Consider the following 20,556-nt stretch of genomic DNA (forward strand, 5'->3'; position numbering starts at 1 on the left):
TGGCCTCATCACCAAAACATCATTTGGCCAGTCTTTGGGATCTTTTTCAATATGACTTATTCTACGCTACCACTCGACCGGTTTGCATTTATCTCCTCTGCAGCACGCTTCTCTCGAAAAGGTTAATTCATTTGGTATTAATCATCAACGAACGGTACCGCCACAACTCCTCCCGGGGTCCAAGAATCCAACGTCAAAGTTCCTCGCTCATTTTTCACCCCCCGTTTAGAAGGAACGGACAGCACCCATATCTTAAGTACACACCACAGATAAACGCCATTCGACTGGTTGGACGTGGATATGCGTCTTCTGCGTGTGTGGGGCTTCTATGCTAAAAAAGAGCGCTGCTGATCCTCTCCGGCGGCCTGTCATGTGCCGCATAAAACCAAAGAAACCGCACAACAACGACGGCGACGCACGACAAACAAGATTTGAAGAAACGGCATTCCGAGGTCAACCAGCCAACGACGATCGATTCCGGCGTGGTGCTGGTATTGCCTGTGTGTATTCGTATGTTGCGTTTGTTGTTTGTTTCGCGAAAAGCGCGTAAAGCACGTACGGGAACGAGCTGAGCTCATTGGATCTGTGTGTCGTCTGCTTGTGAGGATTTAAAGGCTAAACAAAAATCAGTCAATTGAGGTCACAACGAGCGAATCTAACAAACGTGCGCAATGTTGAATCATACTGGCTGAGCAGTGGTTGTTGTGGTAGGATGACTCCTAATTACAAGCACAGGCAATCAATGACCTGAACTCGATCCACATTCCATAGCTTGCCGTTCAGTTCCATTGGAACGAGATAAATCTGCACTTCTTTTCAATGCCTCAAAACTCCCGAGTACCTACTACTCTCATTAGGAGTTGCAATCGTGAAGCAGACCAGAGAGGCAGATAGAGAGAGAGAGCCTGCGGTCACGAAGAAGGCACAAATCGCACACAGAACGGCATCTAGATAAAGCTAATAATAATGAGCCTGGTTCTCCACTCTCATTCGATGGGGAACCTCTTTCTTTCACCCCACACCGAACGGGAGGATACATAGCTGCAGGGATCACGCTATATAACTGAGCAAAGCTTAAGCGCTCCCAAGACAAAGCCAAGCCAAACAAAAGCTTCATTGTTGGTACCCGGACCGATCGGCCGATCGACCATTTGTTTTTGTTTTTGGCAGCCTCCGGGAACCGGGTTTCGGGTTCAGGCTTGGGTGTCTTGAACATCGAAGATCACGTCTACCCGATAGCTATTTTCGGGACCTTCCACCCATCCCATCGCGTTCTTTGTTTTGCATCATGACCACCGCGCGCAATCCACAATCCACTACGTGCGAATCGTGCTTAATCATAAAGATTATGTGTTTTTTTTTGTATTCTTCGTTGATTCGAAGGGTAACAAAAGCTTCGCGCTGAGACGGTCTTCGTATTCGGGATTTGCGCGAGAGTGCCCGGATCGGACGAAGGCACCAAAAGCAAAGCAAAAGCGGTGGTAGATGCCAGATAAATTATAGGGACCGTGAAGGTATTTGCGGTGTTGTAGTGGGTCCGTCCGTGCAGGTCGATGGCGCTCTGCTGCGTGCGAGCGAACGGTCTCCCATAATTCCCCTGCACACCCCGAGCTGGGACTATAGCTCCAAGGAACTTTCGGCTGGATCGTCCCTCTGCACTGCGTCTGTAGATTAATGATACAAATTGGACCAAACGAGAGGACCGTTCTCGGAAATGACGACGGACGGTGGTGCATTGTGTTTTTTTTTAAGAACACAATATGGGAGATGGCTTCAAGGGTGATTCTCAACTGCTGATATCAAAGCCAGCGAAACATGATTCCAATGCGTCACGACAGAATGGGGTTGATGGAATTATTTGGAACAAAATTGAGCTCTGCCGCACACGGGCACATAAACAAGCTTTCTGGAGGTTTATGAGTGGTTGTAAAATGCTAAAATGAAATTATGCTAATGATTGGAACAATTTAGAATGCTAATCGAGATGAACCGGGCTGGCTATCGGGAGGTTGGGATGCCCACAGTATTTATGCCAGGCTATAATTTAGAAGTGTTTTGAAAATGGTTCCGTTACAACGAATTTAGATTGAACAATAGGTTTAGAGGGAGCTTCTCAGATGTTTTTCTCAAGTTGGTAAATTGAGTCTTAATGAATTATTTAATGTTTGTGGTCGAGTAGCATTCAATCTTGAGCTGCAGTTGCTTTTTTATGATATCATCTGAAATGCTTGTCCCCGAAAATGATTTAATGTGTCACGGAGAATCAATGTTTCACCTATTTCAGTTGATCGATCTTCGAGCCATTTTTATTCAATTTTCAAAAACTTAATGAAAAATAGAGTTAATGCCCATAATGTCAGCCTAAATGTCCCTAATATTGGGCTTATACATACATTTTGAAGGAAAGCATTTTTGACAATTTTTTACTAACAACCCAACATATTGTCATCGATAGGCCCAATCTTTAGATCCATAGGCAAACATATAAACAATATATTATATAAACTCAAATAAATGACGGCTATAAAGATTTTACTCGAAAAAAATGCAGGGCTGTTACAAGATTTTCTTAATTTGATCCGCGAAATCGACGATTTCTCAAAATAAATCCGCGACATCAAATACTAATCTGCCACAAAAAAAAACTGTTTTCATTGCCTAAAAATAGCATTTGTATACTACTACATAGCATTTCAAGCTTATTGCTTATAGTATATTATATTTTCTGCTCTCAACTTAGTGTTCTTTGAAATACTTTCACATTTTAATTGAGAACCTGTACCATCCTATGCCCAAGGAAGTAGAGAAATTTTCCAACCCGAAAAATTAATAGACCGGACGGGAATCGAACTCAGTTGCCTCCAGCATGGACTTGCTTTGTAGCTGCGCCTATACCGACTAAAGGAGTATCGTTTGTAACATTTGAAATTTAAAAAAATAGCATTGTATAATCTTCAGTTATTTATGAACAATATAAATTCTGAGTAATTAGTGAACATAATAAAACTCCCTTACATTATGAGATTCTATTGGCCTAGATTTGATGAAACATTATTAAAAAAAATTAATGCATTTTCATTTGAAATACAATTTTTTTGAAATTAACCTTTGCGTCTCTGACGTATTTTGCTGTCCTAAATGTTGTAGTTAATTTGGTTCTAGTTTTCTATTTTTTTACCAATTCAAACCAAACACCCTAAATTACCAGAGTTTCATGAGTTACACTTGTTAGTCACGTCGCGGTTGTATATTTACTCGGATATTCTTTGGGTCTGCCAATGGTGAGACAATTTTATGATATTTTTTATAAATTTCTAATATGAACCTAGCATTTTTTGTTGCCAAATCATAACCGAATCGTATGTATGTGACTTTGTGGATCATGCACGACTTATTACTATGTATACCGGAAATAATAGGTTTTCCAAATCGTCCATCGTCGTTGTTCTACTAGATCAACCAAGGCTGCAATAATGTCTGTAGTATCGAAAAATGTCCAATCTGATTCAATGTGTCTATGTGGATCATGCATGATCTATTTCCGAGTAAGCCAGATGTTCAAGGTTCTTCACATCGTTCCGGAGTTCAGATAATTTGATCTACTAGATCAACCGAGATTGGGACAATGTCTTTAGTATCGAAATAGTTCCAGGCAGATGCACAGTGTCTATATGGATCATGCATGCACTGTTATACCATGTATACCAGATGTTTAAGCAGGGATGCCATTTTCCCCAGTGTAAGCAGGGTGATGAGTTGAAACGACACCTCGCACTATGACAAAAGCAAACTCACCCGAGAGATTTTTATTTTGTTTTCAGTTTCTATTGCTTCTCCCACTTCGCAAACAAATACAGTTTCTGACCTCGCACCTCCACCAGTCCAACACACCGGAGCGGATGAGTGATCACTAGGGAGCACCGTAGAGAGTTCGTTTGCTTCACCGGGGAGAATCACCCCGGTGAAGACTTTGGTTGTTAGTTTTTTGCTAAGAGGAAGAGGAGACAACTGACTTCTTACTCTTTTATCTCTATTTCTATCTCTATCTCTATCTTACGCATTTCCAATCGGCCAATCACGAGCTGGTTCGCGATTGACAGAAAAGTGATTCGTTTTCGCCCCCCGTATTGTCTTCTCTTCCTCTTAGGTTTGTTGCATACAAAAATTTTTTAAAGGTTACTTTTTCTATTAACGAACAGTAAAGGGTGATACGGTCAAAATTTGGTCAAGGGAAAACGCGTGTAAATCGGTGAAATCGTTTATTTAAAAAATCAAATTAAATTTCTTTTTCAAGTTCAATTAGTATAAAATTCAGGAAAAATATTCAGTTAGGCTTCCGCTTTTCCAAATCCGAATTGCCGGGCCTTACGCTTGACCCCTGCCATCAGATTTTGTACAGCCACCTTGTCCACCTTCTTCGCCGCAGAAAGCCAGTTTGCCTTGAACTGCTGCTCGCCCTTAGCAGTTTTTTTGGTCTTCTTTAGGTTCCGCTTGACAATAGCCCAGTATTTCTCAATTGGGCGGAGCTCTGGCGTGTTGGGAGGGTTCTTGTCCTTGGGAACCGCCTGCACGTTGTTGGCGGCGTACCACTCCATGGCCTTTTTACCGTAATGGCAAGATGCCAAATCCGGCCAAAACAGTACGGAACAACCGTGTTTCTTCAGGAAAGGCAGCAGACGTTTAAGAGTGTTTTCACGTAAATTTCTTGGTTGACAGTCCCGGAAGCTATGAAAATGCTGCTTTTCAAGCCACAGGTACAGATGGCTTGCCAAACCAGATATTTCTTTGCGAACTTTGACAGTTTCATGTGCTTGAAAACATCTGCTACCTTTCCCTTTCCTTTTGCCGTATAAAACTCCTGTCCCGGAAGCTGCTTGTAGTCGGCTTTGACGTAGGTTTCGTCGTCCATTACCACGCAGTCAAACTTCGTCAGCATCGTCGTGTACAGCCTCCGGGATCGCGCTTTGGCCGTCGTATTTTGTTTATCATCGCGATTTGGAGTCACTACCTTCTTGTAAGTCGATAGTCCGGCTCGTTTTTTGGCTCGATGCACGGTTGTAGACGATACACCCAGCTTATTTGCGGCATCTCGGAGAGAGAGGTTAGGGTTTCGCTTGAAACTACCGGCAACTCTCTTTGTCGTCTCAGCGGCTTCCGGTTTTCGATTTCCCCCCGATCCAGACTTCCTGGCTGTCGACAAACGTTCCCCAAACACTTTAATTACATTTGTAACGGTTGATTTGGCAACTTTTAGCGATTTTGCCAACTTTGCGTGCGAGTAGCTCGGATTTTCGCGATGCGCGAGCAAAATTTTGATACGCTGCTCTTCTTGCTTGGACGGCATTTTGACAACTGAAGAGTGAATTCCAAAATCAAAATAGGAGCAACATTCTACACACACACACCTTCAAAATGAGGGGTGTTCAGGTTTTTTAAATGCAAAATTGAAAGAAATACGTCAAGTTGATATTGACCAAATTTTGACCGTATCACCCTTTATTGCAGTCTTGGTTTGTTATAGTAGAACAAATCAACTGAACTCCAGGACGATTTGAAGAATCTAGAATATCCGGTATTCATGGCAATTACTCGCATATATGATTCGTTTATGATTTGACTGCCTAAAATGCTATGTTCATATTAGGAAAAAAGGAAAATGGCTCACATTGGACACGCCTTAGGGAATTTCTTATGGATTTGAGATCATTTCTCGATTATTTGCAGGGTGTTTGATTTGAACCGGTAACACTGGCATGCACAGGGTGGGGCAAGGTGGGACAATTACAAAATTATGATATAAAATAACTTGATTTCTTGATAACTTGATCTGAAGGTAAAATAACTTCATTTCATAAAATAAGAGCACTGAAAACCTTTGAGATGGTGCCTTAAAATAGCACCACAAAGGGACAAACTTCAATGTAATTTTTTGGTCAAAAAAATGCACCACAGTGGAGTAGTGCATACAAAAAATTTCTGGTGTTATTTTTTTCCAAGGTGGTTCATGAAGGGTTAAAAGAAGAGGGTAAATTTAAGGTTGAAAAAATTCATCGATGGTAAATCGAAGAAATAGATTTTTATTAAATATTTCTGGTGTAAAAATATCATCAAGGTGGTACATGGAGGAACAAATCAAAATGAATAACTCTGGTGAAAAAATTGAATAGCGCCAAAAATTTTGAGGTGCATATTCAACTGAAAATTTCTGGTGGAAAGTTCGCATAACTGTTGTGAATGTAAAAGCAAGGTTTATTCATTTTTCTGGTACATAATTTGCATCGTTCTGATGAATGCAAGCTTCATTGACAATTATGGTGGAAAATTTGCACCATTCTGGTGCATGAAGAGACAAAGTCTGAAAATTGCACCACAAAGGTGCATGGTGAAACAAACTTCACTGACAATTTTTGGTGCAACGTTGTAGTGAATGGAGGAGCATGCTTTACTGAAAATTTATGATGCAAAATTTGAATCGCTCTGATAAATGAAATGAACAGAAAATGTCTGGTAGAAAACTTGCACTGGTCAGGTAAATGAAGGCACAGGCTTTCTATTAAATTAAGCTATATTGAACATTTCTGGTGGAAAATCTGCACCGTTCTGGTTAATTTGCATCCTTCTCTGAATAGAGAAACAAATTTCAATAGTAATTTCTGATGGAAAATCTGCACCATTCTGATGATTGGAGGGAAGCAGTTTTACTGAAAATTCATAATGAAAAATCTGAAAATAGGGGCAAGCATTACTTGGTGGCAAACCTGCAACATTCTGATGATAGGAGAAGCAATCTATATTGAAAATATCTGGTGGAAAATGAAAAAAAAAAAGAAATGTGCACCAACCAGAAGATTGGAGAAGCAATTTTTATTAAACATTGACTGTGGAAAATTTGCATCGTTCTGGTCATTGAAATTTTCTGGTGTAGAATTACCTGTGTCCAGTTTGTATTGAAAATTTCTGGTGTAAGATTTGCAACAATCTGCTGCATGGAGGAGCAAGCTGAATTGAAAATTCCTGATCTAAAAATTGCACAGTTCTGGTGAATGGAGGGGCAACCTTTATTGAACATTTCTGGTAGAAAAACTACAACGTTTTGGTGAATGGACGGACTACTTAAACTTGACTTCCGAGAAGATCCTCAAGGGTATTTAATTCTGAGGATAGTTCCAAAAGAAAAAAATTCTGAGATTGATTTCATGAAAATTCTGCGAATAATTTCTAGTGAATCCTGCAGATGGGTCCAAGATCATTTCGGAACTAATACCGATAGAATCAAATTTTCAATTAAATTCCAAAGGGATGTTGAGGAAAATTTCAAGGGAATTCCGAGGATAATTTCAAGCTCATTCTGGAAATAATTTCTGGAGAATACAGCATTTCCTTCTGAAACTTTAGAAGATTTTCAGTTCCAAGGTGTTCTGGAGAAAAAAAAAGTCCAGAAATATTCCGAGAAGAACATCAAGGATATTGAATTTTTAGGAAAGTTCCAAAATATTTCTGGTGCCACCTGCAGATAGTTCCAAGATAAGTTTGAAAAGAATACAGAGAAAATCAAATTTTGAGTGGAATTCCAAAGGTGTTTTTAAGCAAGATTTCAAGCGAATTCCGCGGATAATTTCTAGCTCATTCTGGAAAAAAGTTCTGAAACTCTAAAGGAATTTCAGTTTCAAGGTGTTCTGAGAAAAAATCATGAAGAGTTCTAAGTATAATTCCAGTGGACTTCTGAGAAAAATTTCAAAAGAGCTCTAAAAGAGTTCTAAAAATATCCGAGAAGAACGTCAAGGGTATTGAATTCTGGGGACAGTTCCAAAGGATTTGTGGGGAGTATTCCAAGAAAATTCTGCGAATAATTTCTAGTGAATCCTGCAGATTGTTTCAAGATAATTCCGAAAAGAATACCGAGAAAATTAATTTCTGAGTGAAATTCCGAAGGGATTTTGAGGAAAATTTCATGGGAGTACCGATAAGTTCTAGCTCATTCCGGGAATAATTTCTGGATAGTACTGAGGAATTTCTTCTGAAACTCTAAGGGAATTTCAGTTCCAAGGTGTTCTGAGTAAAAGTCAAGAAGAGTTCTAAAAATAACTCCAGAGGATTTCTGAGAAGAATTTTAAAAGAGCTCAAAGAGTTCTAAAAATTTCGAAAGGAACCTCAAGGAATTCTGAGGATGGACTTTTTCGCAACTCCGGAGTGATTTGAGATTTGGGCGTAGTTGTATTTGTAAGCAAACAGATCAATCGCCGATTTCTCGTGAATTACGCCCAAATCTCAAATCACTCCGGAACTGTACAAAGTTAAAAGACAGCTTTTGGATTCCCTAATTGAAAAGTGGGTATTAGTTTGCCATTGAACCTTGGTCTATTGTTGTCTTACTAAGAATTCGTCTAAGTATCATTTCGATTAACCATTTGACGAACCGATCATCATCGACATCCTTGATGAGATTAAATTGCCAATTCCATTGGCTGTCTGAAAACAGTTTGCATTGCAGAAGATGAACCACCACCAGTGCAAAAAATAAATAAAATTAGCTAAATTGAACACTAGCGAAACAGTGGCGGGTGGAGAGCAGCATCCACCATGCACTTTGGAGATCTCCCCATCCCCAGATTAAATGCACCATAGAAAAAAAAATTGCCCCGCCTTAACAAGATTCCTGTGCACGCTAGTGACCGGTAACAAATTGAGAGCCGAATGATCAACAAAATTGATGACACCACATCAGTCCCTTTGCAATTTTTGCGACATCATTGAATGTCTTCGCGATTTTCGTGACTGAAAGTTCAAATCCGCGAAATCGCGAAATTCACGAAATCCGCGCCTGTTGTAACAGCCCTGAAAATGCAACACTTTCTATTGTGTGCAACTTTTTATTGCATGGGTAAAATTGATGAAATTTTAAGTAAAACTAGTTAAGAGTGTAATGTTTACATGTGCAAATTCTCGTCACAATCTATCAAGTGGTTATCGAGATGGCTTCCAAGCAAGAAGTGTTTCGTCAAAAAATAATGAGAGCGGAATATCCAGACCAGTCCCACAGGTGGATCGCGAAGCAGTTTAGAATCGACAATTCGACCGTGTTCCGTCTGGTAAAATCGTTAAGACAGTCCCAGACGACTCAGCGGCGAGCTGGCAGTGGAAGAAAGGAGAAGACAACCGACCCCGTGAACGCAAGGAAGGTGAGGGATTACTTCAAGCGCAATCCGAACCTTTCGATTCGGGACGTGACCAAGAAGGTCAATTCTTCCGTCTGGTTAGTCCAGCAGACAAATAAGCGGGCCAGACTGCATGTCTTCAAGGTAAGTTAAAAAAATGCATCGTAATCCTTTTTTAACATGACAAGCAGCCCGTGCGACACAGCTCACTCGGGGCGGTAGAAGGAAACGAGCAAACTGTTGGCAAGCTGCTTCACGAAGTTAAGCCGAAGATGATACACGTGTGTTAATGGGATTTTTTTTTTGTTATGTCTTTTCTCGATTCAGATCAAGCTATGCAAAGCAGGCAAGCAATATATCATTATCCTTCTACCATTCCGATCGAGCTATGTTACAGAGCGAGTTTGTCATGGTAGTCGTAGCAACCGTTTTGTCTGTATCGTTGGTTGCTTTATGTGTTTGGATTCGCTGATCGTAATGGACGACGAAACGTACATTAAAGCGGACGCAAAGCAGATCCCCGGCTTGGAGTTTTTCGTCGACAAGTCCTGCCTGGATGTTCCGGAAGAAGAAAGTCGACAAATTTACCAAGAAGTACTTGGTGTGGCAGGCGATCTGTGGGTGCGGCAAATTCAGCAAGCCGTACATGGCGACCGGCACCATCAACGGCCAAACATATAAAGAAGAATGCCTCCAGAAGTGCCTGTTGTCCTTCCTCCGGTCCCACGAAGGTGACACTCTGTTTTGGCTGGATCTGGCATCGTGCTATTACGTGAAACCGGTGATGGAGTGGTATGAAGCCAACGATGTTGTTTTTGTGCCAAAGGATGACGCCAAACTCGCCAGAACTTCGCCCAATAGAAAAATTCTGGGCGGTTATGAAGGGCAAGCTCCGGAAAACAGGGAAGGTCTTCTATAACTGATTTACGGAAATGTATATGAACCTAACAGGAGTGTCTACGTGGATTATGCACTGCCCCTAAATTTAAGGTATTTACTCAAACATACAAACAACATAACTCAAAGTATGAAATGTCCTTGGTCTGTCTAAAATACACCATTGACTATTTGTGAATTCAGTAAAGTTTAATCCATTACAGAAGAAGGGGATGGGTTTCAACTATTTAAAGGTTTTGAATTATATCCAACTGTTTCAAATACTGAATAGCATGAAATATAAATATTCCATTGCTGCAATGGAAGCGCTCTGCTCCCCGTTGGCGAATCTGCCATACAATGAAACCACTGGAAGCGGCTCCCGTTCTGGAGGCTTATTGGATAGCGAATGATAAAATGTTTGTTGTGTTGTACCATTTGACTATAGTTTTATGATGTATTGTATAGTGAACAAGAATCCTCGGCTCTGAAAAAGTTAATTCGATTGCACCTTATCAAATAAAGTAATAAACAAAAAGAGTTTGCCTACTACGATGCTGAGGGTTTGAAAGGCAAATAAATGAAGATGATTTGCGGTGCCCTTTGTACTGTACGTCCTACATCAGTGGACTAACAAAAGAGCATTTTCGGTTTCGGGAAACTTCGTCAGTAAGATCCGTTCTCGTTTGGGAGATAATACGATAAACGCTCTTTGCGTTCTTCAATTTTACTTCAACGAACAAGCCTTGCTTTGAAAAGCACATTTCTAACTGAATAATTTACCAACAACACTTTTTCTTAAAATTATGCAGTTTTTTGTAGTTCTTGCTAATACCGGTTTTACTGGTTTTACCGGTATTAGATTTTTCAATGTCGAAAAACCGGTTTTAGAAATAATCCTCTGGTATTACCAACCCTTATCACAATGAAATTAAGTTTTGGTATCAACATCAAATTCAAATCATAATTTGATTTCTGTTTTCAATATGTTTGACAACTTTAACAATTGTTGCTTTCACTCTGGTTTAAAAGAGTCATCGCTTTGCTTTCATTGATGGCAGAACTAGTATTCCATTTGAAATTTACTGAGGAATGCTTTGCTCTCAATTTTGTTATTCTAACCGTCAAAACAACCAAAACTAGAGCTACATGAGTACTAAAGTACGTGAACATCACAACATCAGCTTAAATTTTAGATTTAATCTCAGACTCTGCCATTCACGGACAGGTCACGAATGTCGCAAATAATGATAAACAGAGAATGTACAACAATAATTCCGATATTTGTCTGCTTCCAAAAAATGTCCAAAGATGCCCGTCACAACGGATATGACGTACATTGATTTCCATTCAACACTTTATTAGGTTTTACATCAGCATTTGATAGCAATTCAATCGCATCATTGTTATCAAAAATCTCACACACAATTTCAACGTCGACCAGTTGCCCTCATTCATTCGATCTACCGTTCGATAAGCCCACTCGCATAATGCTCCCGAACGAACATCTCAAGACCGATATCAAGACTATCGATTGTATGTTACATGTTGGATTTTTCCCAACCCCCCTCGACCTTTCCCCTTGCAGGTAGACTCTGTTTGCGTTGAAGGACTGCTGTTTACATTTCTACCTTCGTGCGCTGGAGGCAGTTCTGTAGTCGTCTTCACTTCGTGGACGACGACGACGACGATAAATAATATTTGCTGATAAATAAAAAAAACTATGTAGGGGTATATGCATTTGTTTACTCTCAGATATGAGGTGAGTTTTTGGGAAAACATTTTAACTGGGCAGCGTTCCAAGTTAGTTGGAATTTACGCCAGCCACTTTTGTTTTTTTTTTCGGGATTCACAGCACACTCCCGTTCGTTTGTGATAAGAAATGCAGTTTGTTTGCACGTGTATCGCATCGAGTTTCGATTAAGCAAATACGATATCGTCTTGCTGTGGTTATCCGTTGGAATATAGTTGTTTTGATAAAATTGTACCTTTTCTCGGAAGAAGGTGAGGTGGAGCAGCGACGGTTGCAGACTTACTTTTGCCTTTGACGAACTCGGAGTTCTTTTCCTCCAGCCGCTTGAGTTGGGCTTCTCGTTCCATCTGAAGCCGCTGCTGCCGATTCCGGTAGGCTTCATAGCCGACAGGCCGCTCCCGGGCATGGGACGAACTTGCTAGAATACTCCAGACCAGAACCGTAGACAGCAGCCAGCTCACTGCTATACTTGTGTTGTATCCTTTCATTCTGTCCGCATTACTAAACGCCCCTGTTCAAGTTCTAGCTGCTGCTGGAACTCATGATTATAGATTTCTAGATTTTCTCTTCTTTTAGGCAAGACTAGCTTCCAGCCACGTTTGTTCAACGTGAACAATCACTTCTTCGAATTTGAACTCAACTTGCGTGACGCAATACAACTTTTTCGCACTTTGGCTCTTCGGGCAAAATATCACGAACTATTTACATATTCCTGTGTTTTGACCGATACTTGTTGAATTCCACACTTCTTGGCTTCTCGCGCGTGCACAAATAGAGCCAATCGGACGCGTTGGGCCACGGCGAATGCTAATATAAACAACCAATTGGTCACACCACGCGGTCACAGCACTCGCAATCGATGATCGACGACAACAAACGCAACGACGACGGCGGCTTGCACTGATTCCACCCGTTGACCCCCGGGTTCATTACCCACCCGCCACTTGCACTGCGGCGACCAACCGCCACTATCGAAACGTGTCACACGAGTGGTTCTGATTTTTTACGACTTTATTTTATTTCCACACAAGCCCAACCAGCAGTCGCAAACACTGATTATTACTTTTTACACTTGGATACTTTGCTCTCCGAAAGATCCGATAATCCACGTCCCGAACTCCAATCAACCGTTTACTCCCACCTCAAGCCCATTCATATCGTCATGTGGCTTAATGAATCTAGCAATCACTTCTTTTTTTTTTTCCATCCACTCCGACACTCCGTCTTCCAACAGCAACCGTGATCTTTCGAAAAAATTTCCCTCGCGATCTAACGGAACGGATCATCCAAATCAAAACAACGAAACCCACCCTCGCGGATATGCGCGCGGTAAACCCGATGGAACAATAACACAACACAATGGGCTTCACAAACAATGTCGAAAAATTGATGATGATCGATGATCGGGAAGCGAGAAAAACCGGACGCGCCTGCGCACCGTCTTGCATTGAAACTCGTACTAAAGACTAAACAGCGCTAAATGTTTGCGAGAACCCCTCGCTCGCTCATCGACGATCGCATAAGAAAAAGACTATTTTGCTTAAGGCAGCACGGTAAGACGGACAGACACCAATACACACAGGTACGGGAAAGGTGAACTCACGACCAGATCGACCACCAAAGGCTCCAAACAATCTCGGGAGCAGCGTTTGCAGGTATGCGTTCCAACCAAGACGACGCGAAGACGACGACAACCATGACGATCCAGTTACGCAGGTGAGATGGAAACAGCAAAAGGCTGAGTTTGGATGGGTGGACGACTTGGGAGGGAAACAGGTGCGGGGCAAGGTGTGGAGAGGCAAGGTGTATGAGTGAGTGTAATAAGATACGAACTGGAAATGGAAAGCACACGTTGAAAAATACCTTTCGGGACCCGGCATGGCACAATGCGGTGCTGCGGTGGGCCCGGGTCTTTGCTAACTCAGCACACAGGTCTAGGTAGTGGAGGATCGGAGTCAGTGAAACAAAAATAAAGTGGAAAGAAGTCTGAAGACTGCTGCTGCTGCTGCTGCTGCTGAGTGGATGGCTTAAGGTTAGAGTGGGGTTTTGCTGAGATTTCTTGAGATCGGAACAGGGTGAACCGGAATGGGGTAAGATTTAGTAAATTGATGAAGATGCATTCAGTTTAGTTTTTAGCAGTTTGTTCGATTCTCGATACTTTGGAGATACCCTAGCCTTTATCCAAAGTGAGTCGGTGCACATTCCAGGGTGGCCACTGGATTTGAGGATTCAAATTCCCACATTTGTCCCGGTTTGATTGAAACAGCAGAATAAAATAAAATACCCTAAGAAACATAGTTGCATGCAAGTTAATAATGGTGTCCATTTGGTCGTCATAAGAAGCAGCAGTAGCAGAGCTTTCGGCGCATGGTGGTTGAAGATTGTTCTCCAGTACACAACGAAGAGCTTCCAGTAAGCAGTGAGCTGCAGCCCACATGAGCGTCCATTCAACGAAAAAGGAGGAAGAAGCCGCACCGCTACTGATCGGATTCAGTAGCTCTTCGTGAGTCGCTGTCGGCCATCAATGCCAAGCGCGTCACAATCGTTCCAAGCAGCTCGCCACCACCATAAATCATTGTTGTTCAAGAGTTAATTTTCAATGAACGTTCGCACGCCTTGCTGCCAGCCACATCACCCCCAAAGCTCTTTGATAATGTACCCATCAACAAGGATGACTAATAAAAAGCAAAACATATCTCAAATTTATAGGATTGTTTACGAATTTTTCGCGATTGGAGAATTTTAGCAAGAAATTATTCTTATCTATGTTTTTTGAATTCAAATTGTAAGTCCCTCATACTTACATACATACATACGGAATTAGGCCTTAACTACTTTTGTAAACAGTGACTTCTTTCGATGATTACTACACTATAGACTGTCCAGAAAGTATAAGCACACCTTATTTTAACGGTCAATATGAAATATTTCAACATGTTTTGGCTGCGTCCTTTTGTTTGCTCATTTCTGAATGACATAGCATCAAAAAAGTGCTCAGTTTTGTGTTTCCTGTCAAAATGCGTGGTCTTACTCCGGAACAACGAACTGTGAGCGGACTCTCCTTGACCAAATTGGCCAAGGAAGAGGGTGTAAGCGTCGGAGCGGTACGAACTGCGATTAAAAAATATAGAGAGCAGTGTACGTTTGAAGATGCACCGAAGAGTGGCCGGAAGTCCGGTCCTGTAAGTCCGGATATCGATAAAAATATCAGGGATGCCTACAAACGAAAACCAGCGACTTCCGTTCGGGATGTTGCGAAAAAACTAGGGACCTCGTCGAGTAACGTCATGCGTGCCAAAGAAAGACTTGAGCTAAAAACATACAGGAAGCAGAAAAAACCCAAAAAGAACCCAAAACAGGCCGCGTCCGTGAAACCACGGGCCCGCAAACTCTACGATTCGTTATTGTGTCGAAATTCTGGGTGTATAATAATGGACGACGAAACGAACGTGAAACTAGATTACAAAACGCTTCCCGGACCACAATTCTATACTGTAAGCGAAGGCAAGGACATCCTCGAAACGGAGAAGGCAATTTTTACCGAAAAATTCGGTAAGAAGGTAATGGTTTTTTGGCAGGCAATATGCAAGTGTGGTAAAACATCTAGTCCGTGCATCACAACGGAGACGATGAACACTCAGAAATACGTTAAGGAATGTTTCCAGAAGCGATTGTTGCCAATGATCAGGCAGCACGAAGGTCAAGTAGTATTATGGCCTGATTTGGCGTCATGTCATTACGCAAAGGACACTTTATAATGGTCAAAAGACAAAATGTATGTTTCGTGCCGAAAGACATGAATCCGCCGAACTGCCCGGAGGCACGGCCAATCGAGACTTTTTGGGCTTTTACCAAAGCAAAGCTTCGAAAATTTATAAAACCAGCGGACGACATCCAAAAATTCAAAAAAGATTGGCTAAAAGTGGTCAAAATTGTGGGAAGTACCACTGTGCAGAAGCTAATGGGTCATGTTCGAGGAAAAGTTAGGAGTCTTGGCTATGATTAAATATGTTGATTAAACGAAAGTAAAATATCATTTGAAATACAAATACAAATATGATTTGCCAAATAAAATTATTAAAATAAGAAAAAAAACATTACTTTTTTGTTATTTTGAAAGTGTGCTTATACTTTCTGGAACAGTCTATAATAAAATGCCACACATTTTACTGACGAATTTCTATGTGAAATTCCACATGATTTGAATCAACCCAGAAGCACACATGAAATTTATGAGTTAAATAAATAGTATGTGTGGTTACACATGGCTTTAATGTGTACAAATATTAAGTATGTGCCCGACACATTTGTTGATGACATTGCAAAAATTCATGTGTGGGACATCACAACCATCGGGTATTGGAAGTCTTCCCCTATCCGATGCTGATATTAATTTGCGTAGGCGAGCTTTGATTTTTGCAAAATTATGAACTCCATTTTCTTTTCTTGCTTGTCTCAGGCGTCCTGAACAAAGCCCTACCTTAATCTCCTCCGCTCTGAAATTCACAAAACCTCACTGAAGTTAGCCGAACTGCTCAAAGCTTTAACGGTTCTTTCTTTCAGACGCTTTCTGATTGGTTCCGAAGATCTGCTGAGTCGACTCAATTTGGTCAAAGGTGGATTAATGCAAAAGTTAGTGGAATTTTCTGGGATTTGCAGGAAAACCCTTTCGAATATGAGGAAAATCGACAGAGGTTTAACTAAGTCTATTAGTATACTCCAAGACTGAGTAAAATTTTAATGGATTTTCCTAATGTTTGATCAGTTTTGTTTTCCTGGAAAAGCCCCAAAAAATTCTACTCTCATGTGAGTAAATCCACTTTTGACAAACTGAGTCGACGCGACACAATTTTGAGTCGGTCTGATCGTCCGTGCATCAACTGCTCCCTCTTGCTGGTCAAACAACTTCAGAAAAGTTAAGACAATTTCAAGGATGATATGTAAGTCGAGTCGAGCGTCACTTCTGGTCACTGATCTAAATTGGTATTACTTCAGTAATACCAACCTAGACCAGTGACTAGAAGTGACGATCGATTCGACCTACAAAATAGGACCCTATGAAGCTTCTGAGCAGTCTAGGGAACTTTAGAGACTCAGGGAATATTGAGAAACTTAGAATACCTTCAATGACTTACAACATTGGAGTAATTGCTATTAGGTATTTTGCAAACAGTGACAGACAGCGGACATGAAGAACCAGTGGAGGTGCCGGGCAAAGGTGTTTATCCTAGACAAATGGTATGTTACAAATTCGCTGTTGTGGTTGTCGTAGGCGCCGTCGTAGTCGTAGGCAGTACCGTTAGTATATTTAAAATTAACCACCAACCGCTGAAAATATGAATGATCGCGTATTTCTGTTGTTCATTACATGTCAAGTGAAATTCGAGAACGTAATTTCATTTGAATAGCTTGTTTAGCCAGGTCTTAAACAATCGTCGGTCATAGCTTGCTATGATTGCCTGAACCATGCGTAAAGAGAAAATCGAAACATTTAACGTCGCGTGAAAGTGGATCTTAATGAAGGCCTCTTTCGTAGCTTTTAGTTCAAGGATTTCAAAGATCGTCGGTTGCAGTGGCTTGCTTACTAAGCAGAATAACGCGGTCCCAGATCCTTTCATATTAAAAATGTATGGTTAGATCGCTTGTTTATCGTGTATTTCGTAAAACTTTTCGTTGTCGTCGGTGCCGGGTCTGAATAGTCATAAAAGGGGCTAATATATGAGGGGCTCGGTGGCTGATATGAGGGGCTCGGTGGCCTTAGAGCAACCGGTTTTGCTTACTGAGCAGAACATCATGAGTCTAATCTCAAGCCCATCCACATTCAAGATTCGTCAATCGTTTTATTTGTTAACATGACTACATGGTAATAACAGCAATTCGATGATAAAAAAAAGGAGCTCGAACGTTTTTGCTTACTGAGCAGAAGACCATGGGTTCAATCCCAAGCTCCTTCGCGTTATATGATTGTTAGGACATCAATTCAGCTTATCGTTTACCAAAACGAACCGTGCTGCAAACCCAACCCTATTACCCAATATCCCAGTGATTCCTCGTGGAAGTGCAGAGGTGTTCTCGGCTTCCATCAAAGCGAGTGTCACGTCATCAAATTCCTACCCCTTCCTTTCTTGAGCTGTGTTCGGACGCGGCCGGCGCTGGTATTACCTAGTTTTAGATTACCAGTTTTTACACATTGAGGATGATTGCTAGTGCCAACCATCGTCTATTGGTTCTCTGTGTAATTACAGCTGGTCTGGCAATAACAGAGTAGCAACCGTGGGCGGTCGATCATGCTCATGCTCATGCTCATTGGAAAATTGTAGCAAGAAATTCCTCCAATAAACTTTCGATTTTTTTCATTACCTATTGAATAAACCAAATATTCCGTGCGTTTTGTCCACAAAAATGCGTAATTTCATGATCAGAAAACGAGGCGTTTCCGTGGTGGGAAAAAGTGGTTTCCCTAACACAGTTTGCAAAGCAGTGTTTTATCAAAAGAGAAAGTCGATGAAGAGAATCGATCTAAGCAGATCTTGCATAACATTTGAAAAGGGCCTATCCTCGTTGATCGATTCTCTTCTTCGACTTTCTCTTTGGTTTACCACGGTAGCATCTAAGCTCGCAGCACAGTTCGACATAAGATGATGTTAGCTTGTGCCTGAACCAACACACTGAATGGAAAATTCATTTGCAGTCGGGTAATTCACGAAAGAGAAAATCGATCAACAATGATAGGTCCTTTTCTCGTGTTGCGCGAGAGATAGGACGCATATTCGTCAAATGATGAAGTTAAATATTTGTTCATTTCACTTGTACGTGACAGTGAATATTTTCAAAACAAACGCAATTCGTCTACACTGCGTCGATCTGCTGGAAATTGCGTGAGATGGTAAATGATAAAAACAGACACTGGTTCTGAGCATAATTTGAGGTAGTTCTGTGGAGAATTCCATCATGGCTGTAAGCAGGGTTGCTTCCACTCACTTCCTATAAAAAAAATGGAATCATTAAATGATATAATGATATGTTGTACTTGTAAGAGATAAGAAGAGGGTGTAAAATATGTGTTTGACTCATACAACTTGTCAATTTAAAAAGAACGTCACAATCATCGAGCTTATGATTTGCGAGCTTTCACTCAAAATGAACGCTCACGAATCGTTAAATCGCAGATTATGGTGCACTGAAAGCGAAATTGACAGATTTTCTGTTTCGAACTCATACTTTGCATCCCCTTGTTACTTATAAGTGCTGATTTTCATTATAACATCTAATGTTTTCATAATTAGAAAGAAAAACAAAAAAAAACATTTTTTTATCGCAAGTGAGTGGAAGTAACCATGACTGTAAGGTAAAGAAGATCCAATTTGAATGTATATTCCTACACAGCACAACATTTTAAATTTTAACTGTGATCAAGGAATCAAAAATATCTCCAAATGACAAAATGGCAAGCTATCAACGAACCGAATGATAACGCTATGTCAGAAGTAGAAAGCAATAATGATAAAATCTTCTTCCTTCTTTTTCATGACAAGCAGCCCGTGCGACACAAATTAATCGGGGCGGTAGAAGGAAACGAGCAAATTGTTGACAAGCTGCTTCACGAAGTAAAGCCGAAGATGATACACGTGTGTTAATGGGAATTTTTTTGTTATGTCTTTTCTCGATTCATATCAAGTTATGTCCTCATCCGTGTATATTGCAACAAAGCAGGCAAGCAATATATCATTATCCTTCTACCACTCGGATCGAGCTATGTTACAGAGCGAGTTTGTCATGGTAGTCGTAGCAACCGTTTTGTCTATATCGTTGCTTTATGACTGTGATGTAAACATTCATTCACGTAAAATTGTATTTAATTTCACGCAAACGAGCAACTTGTAAGCAATGCTGTTTACAAAGATGGGCTTTTGTGAACAATATTTGCTTCATTTCATGAAATGTCTCAGAACTTTACACCATTTATAATGTTAACTTATTTGATATGTGACGCTCCTTTTATGTGCATCATATTGAACAGAAATGTACACGACTTCTTTGAGCTGTGTAATAAGTTCTGAAAAAAATTTCATCAAGGTTCTGATCTGTGATTCTAATGAAATTATCAGAAGAACTTAAATAATACTGGATCAAATTCCAAAAATAAATCTAAGGGTAAGTGCATTAGTCATAAGGGTAATTCTGAGGTCTATGGTAATTATGAGAAAAATATTAATGAAATCGAGCGTTTCGGGTTTAATTGCGAAAGGGAATTTCAAGGATACTTTCTAGAAGCATTTTTAGAGAGTTCTGAAGAGAATTTAAAGTGATTTTTAAAATTATATATGGCTGAGATCCTAAATAAATTTGAGCAGAATTTAAGTATTTTTCTGGGATGAATTGCACAGAAATTCTTAGGAATGTTCACGTTTATTTTAAATATAATGATGGAAGAAACTTGAGAAAACTCTCGGAACAATAATAAAAATCGAAAAAAAAAAATCTGAAGCTGAATTTAGAGAAATCTCTATAATATTGTGTGAAGCTAATCATATGCTTTATTAACAAAAAAAAAAGTTTAAAAAACCGTTATTAGTGATTATAAATGATCATTCATCGTGATTAATTCAACCAGTTTACAGTCAAATCAACGCAAACGAAAACAATCTAGTCCACGTCAATTGAGTATGCGAAGAGGAAGCTCTCAAAGTGTTTACAGACTGTGGTGAAGCAATGCAATAATAGTTTACAAAAGACAACAAGAACGAATTGAACTGTAACATGAAGCCAAAG

At 40.5% G+C, this 20,556-nt stretch overlaps 1 protein-coding gene across 2 annotated transcripts in view; it reads right to left on the minus strand.

The window, feature by feature from the left end:
• Egfr (epidermal growth factor receptor) overlaps nt 1-20,556 on the minus strand; it is a 397,555-nt gene that overhangs the window by 91,454 nt on the left and 285,545 nt on the right. Inside the window, exon 1 of one of the 2 annotated variants that reach the window (XM_065221187.1) lies at nt 12,068-13,223. The exons of the other annotated variant lie outside the window; for it this stretch is intronic. Coding sequence (XP_065077259.1) covers nt 12,068-12,272 — 205 coding nt within the window. The 5' untranslated portion in view covers nt 12,273-13,223. Of the gene's footprint in view, nt 1-12,067; nt 13,224-20,556 lie in introns of those variants that run through there. 2 annotated transcript variants of the gene reach the window in all.

This window comes from Ochlerotatus camptorhynchus, unplaced genomic scaffold, assembly GCF_037179485.1.
Source record: "Ochlerotatus camptorhynchus isolate MF236.1 unplaced genomic scaffold, CSIRO-AGI_Acam_v1.1 ptg000012l, whole genome shotgun sequence".
NCBI classification, from domain to species: Eukaryota; Metazoa; Arthropoda; class Insecta; order Diptera; family Culicidae; genus Ochlerotatus; species Ochlerotatus camptorhynchus.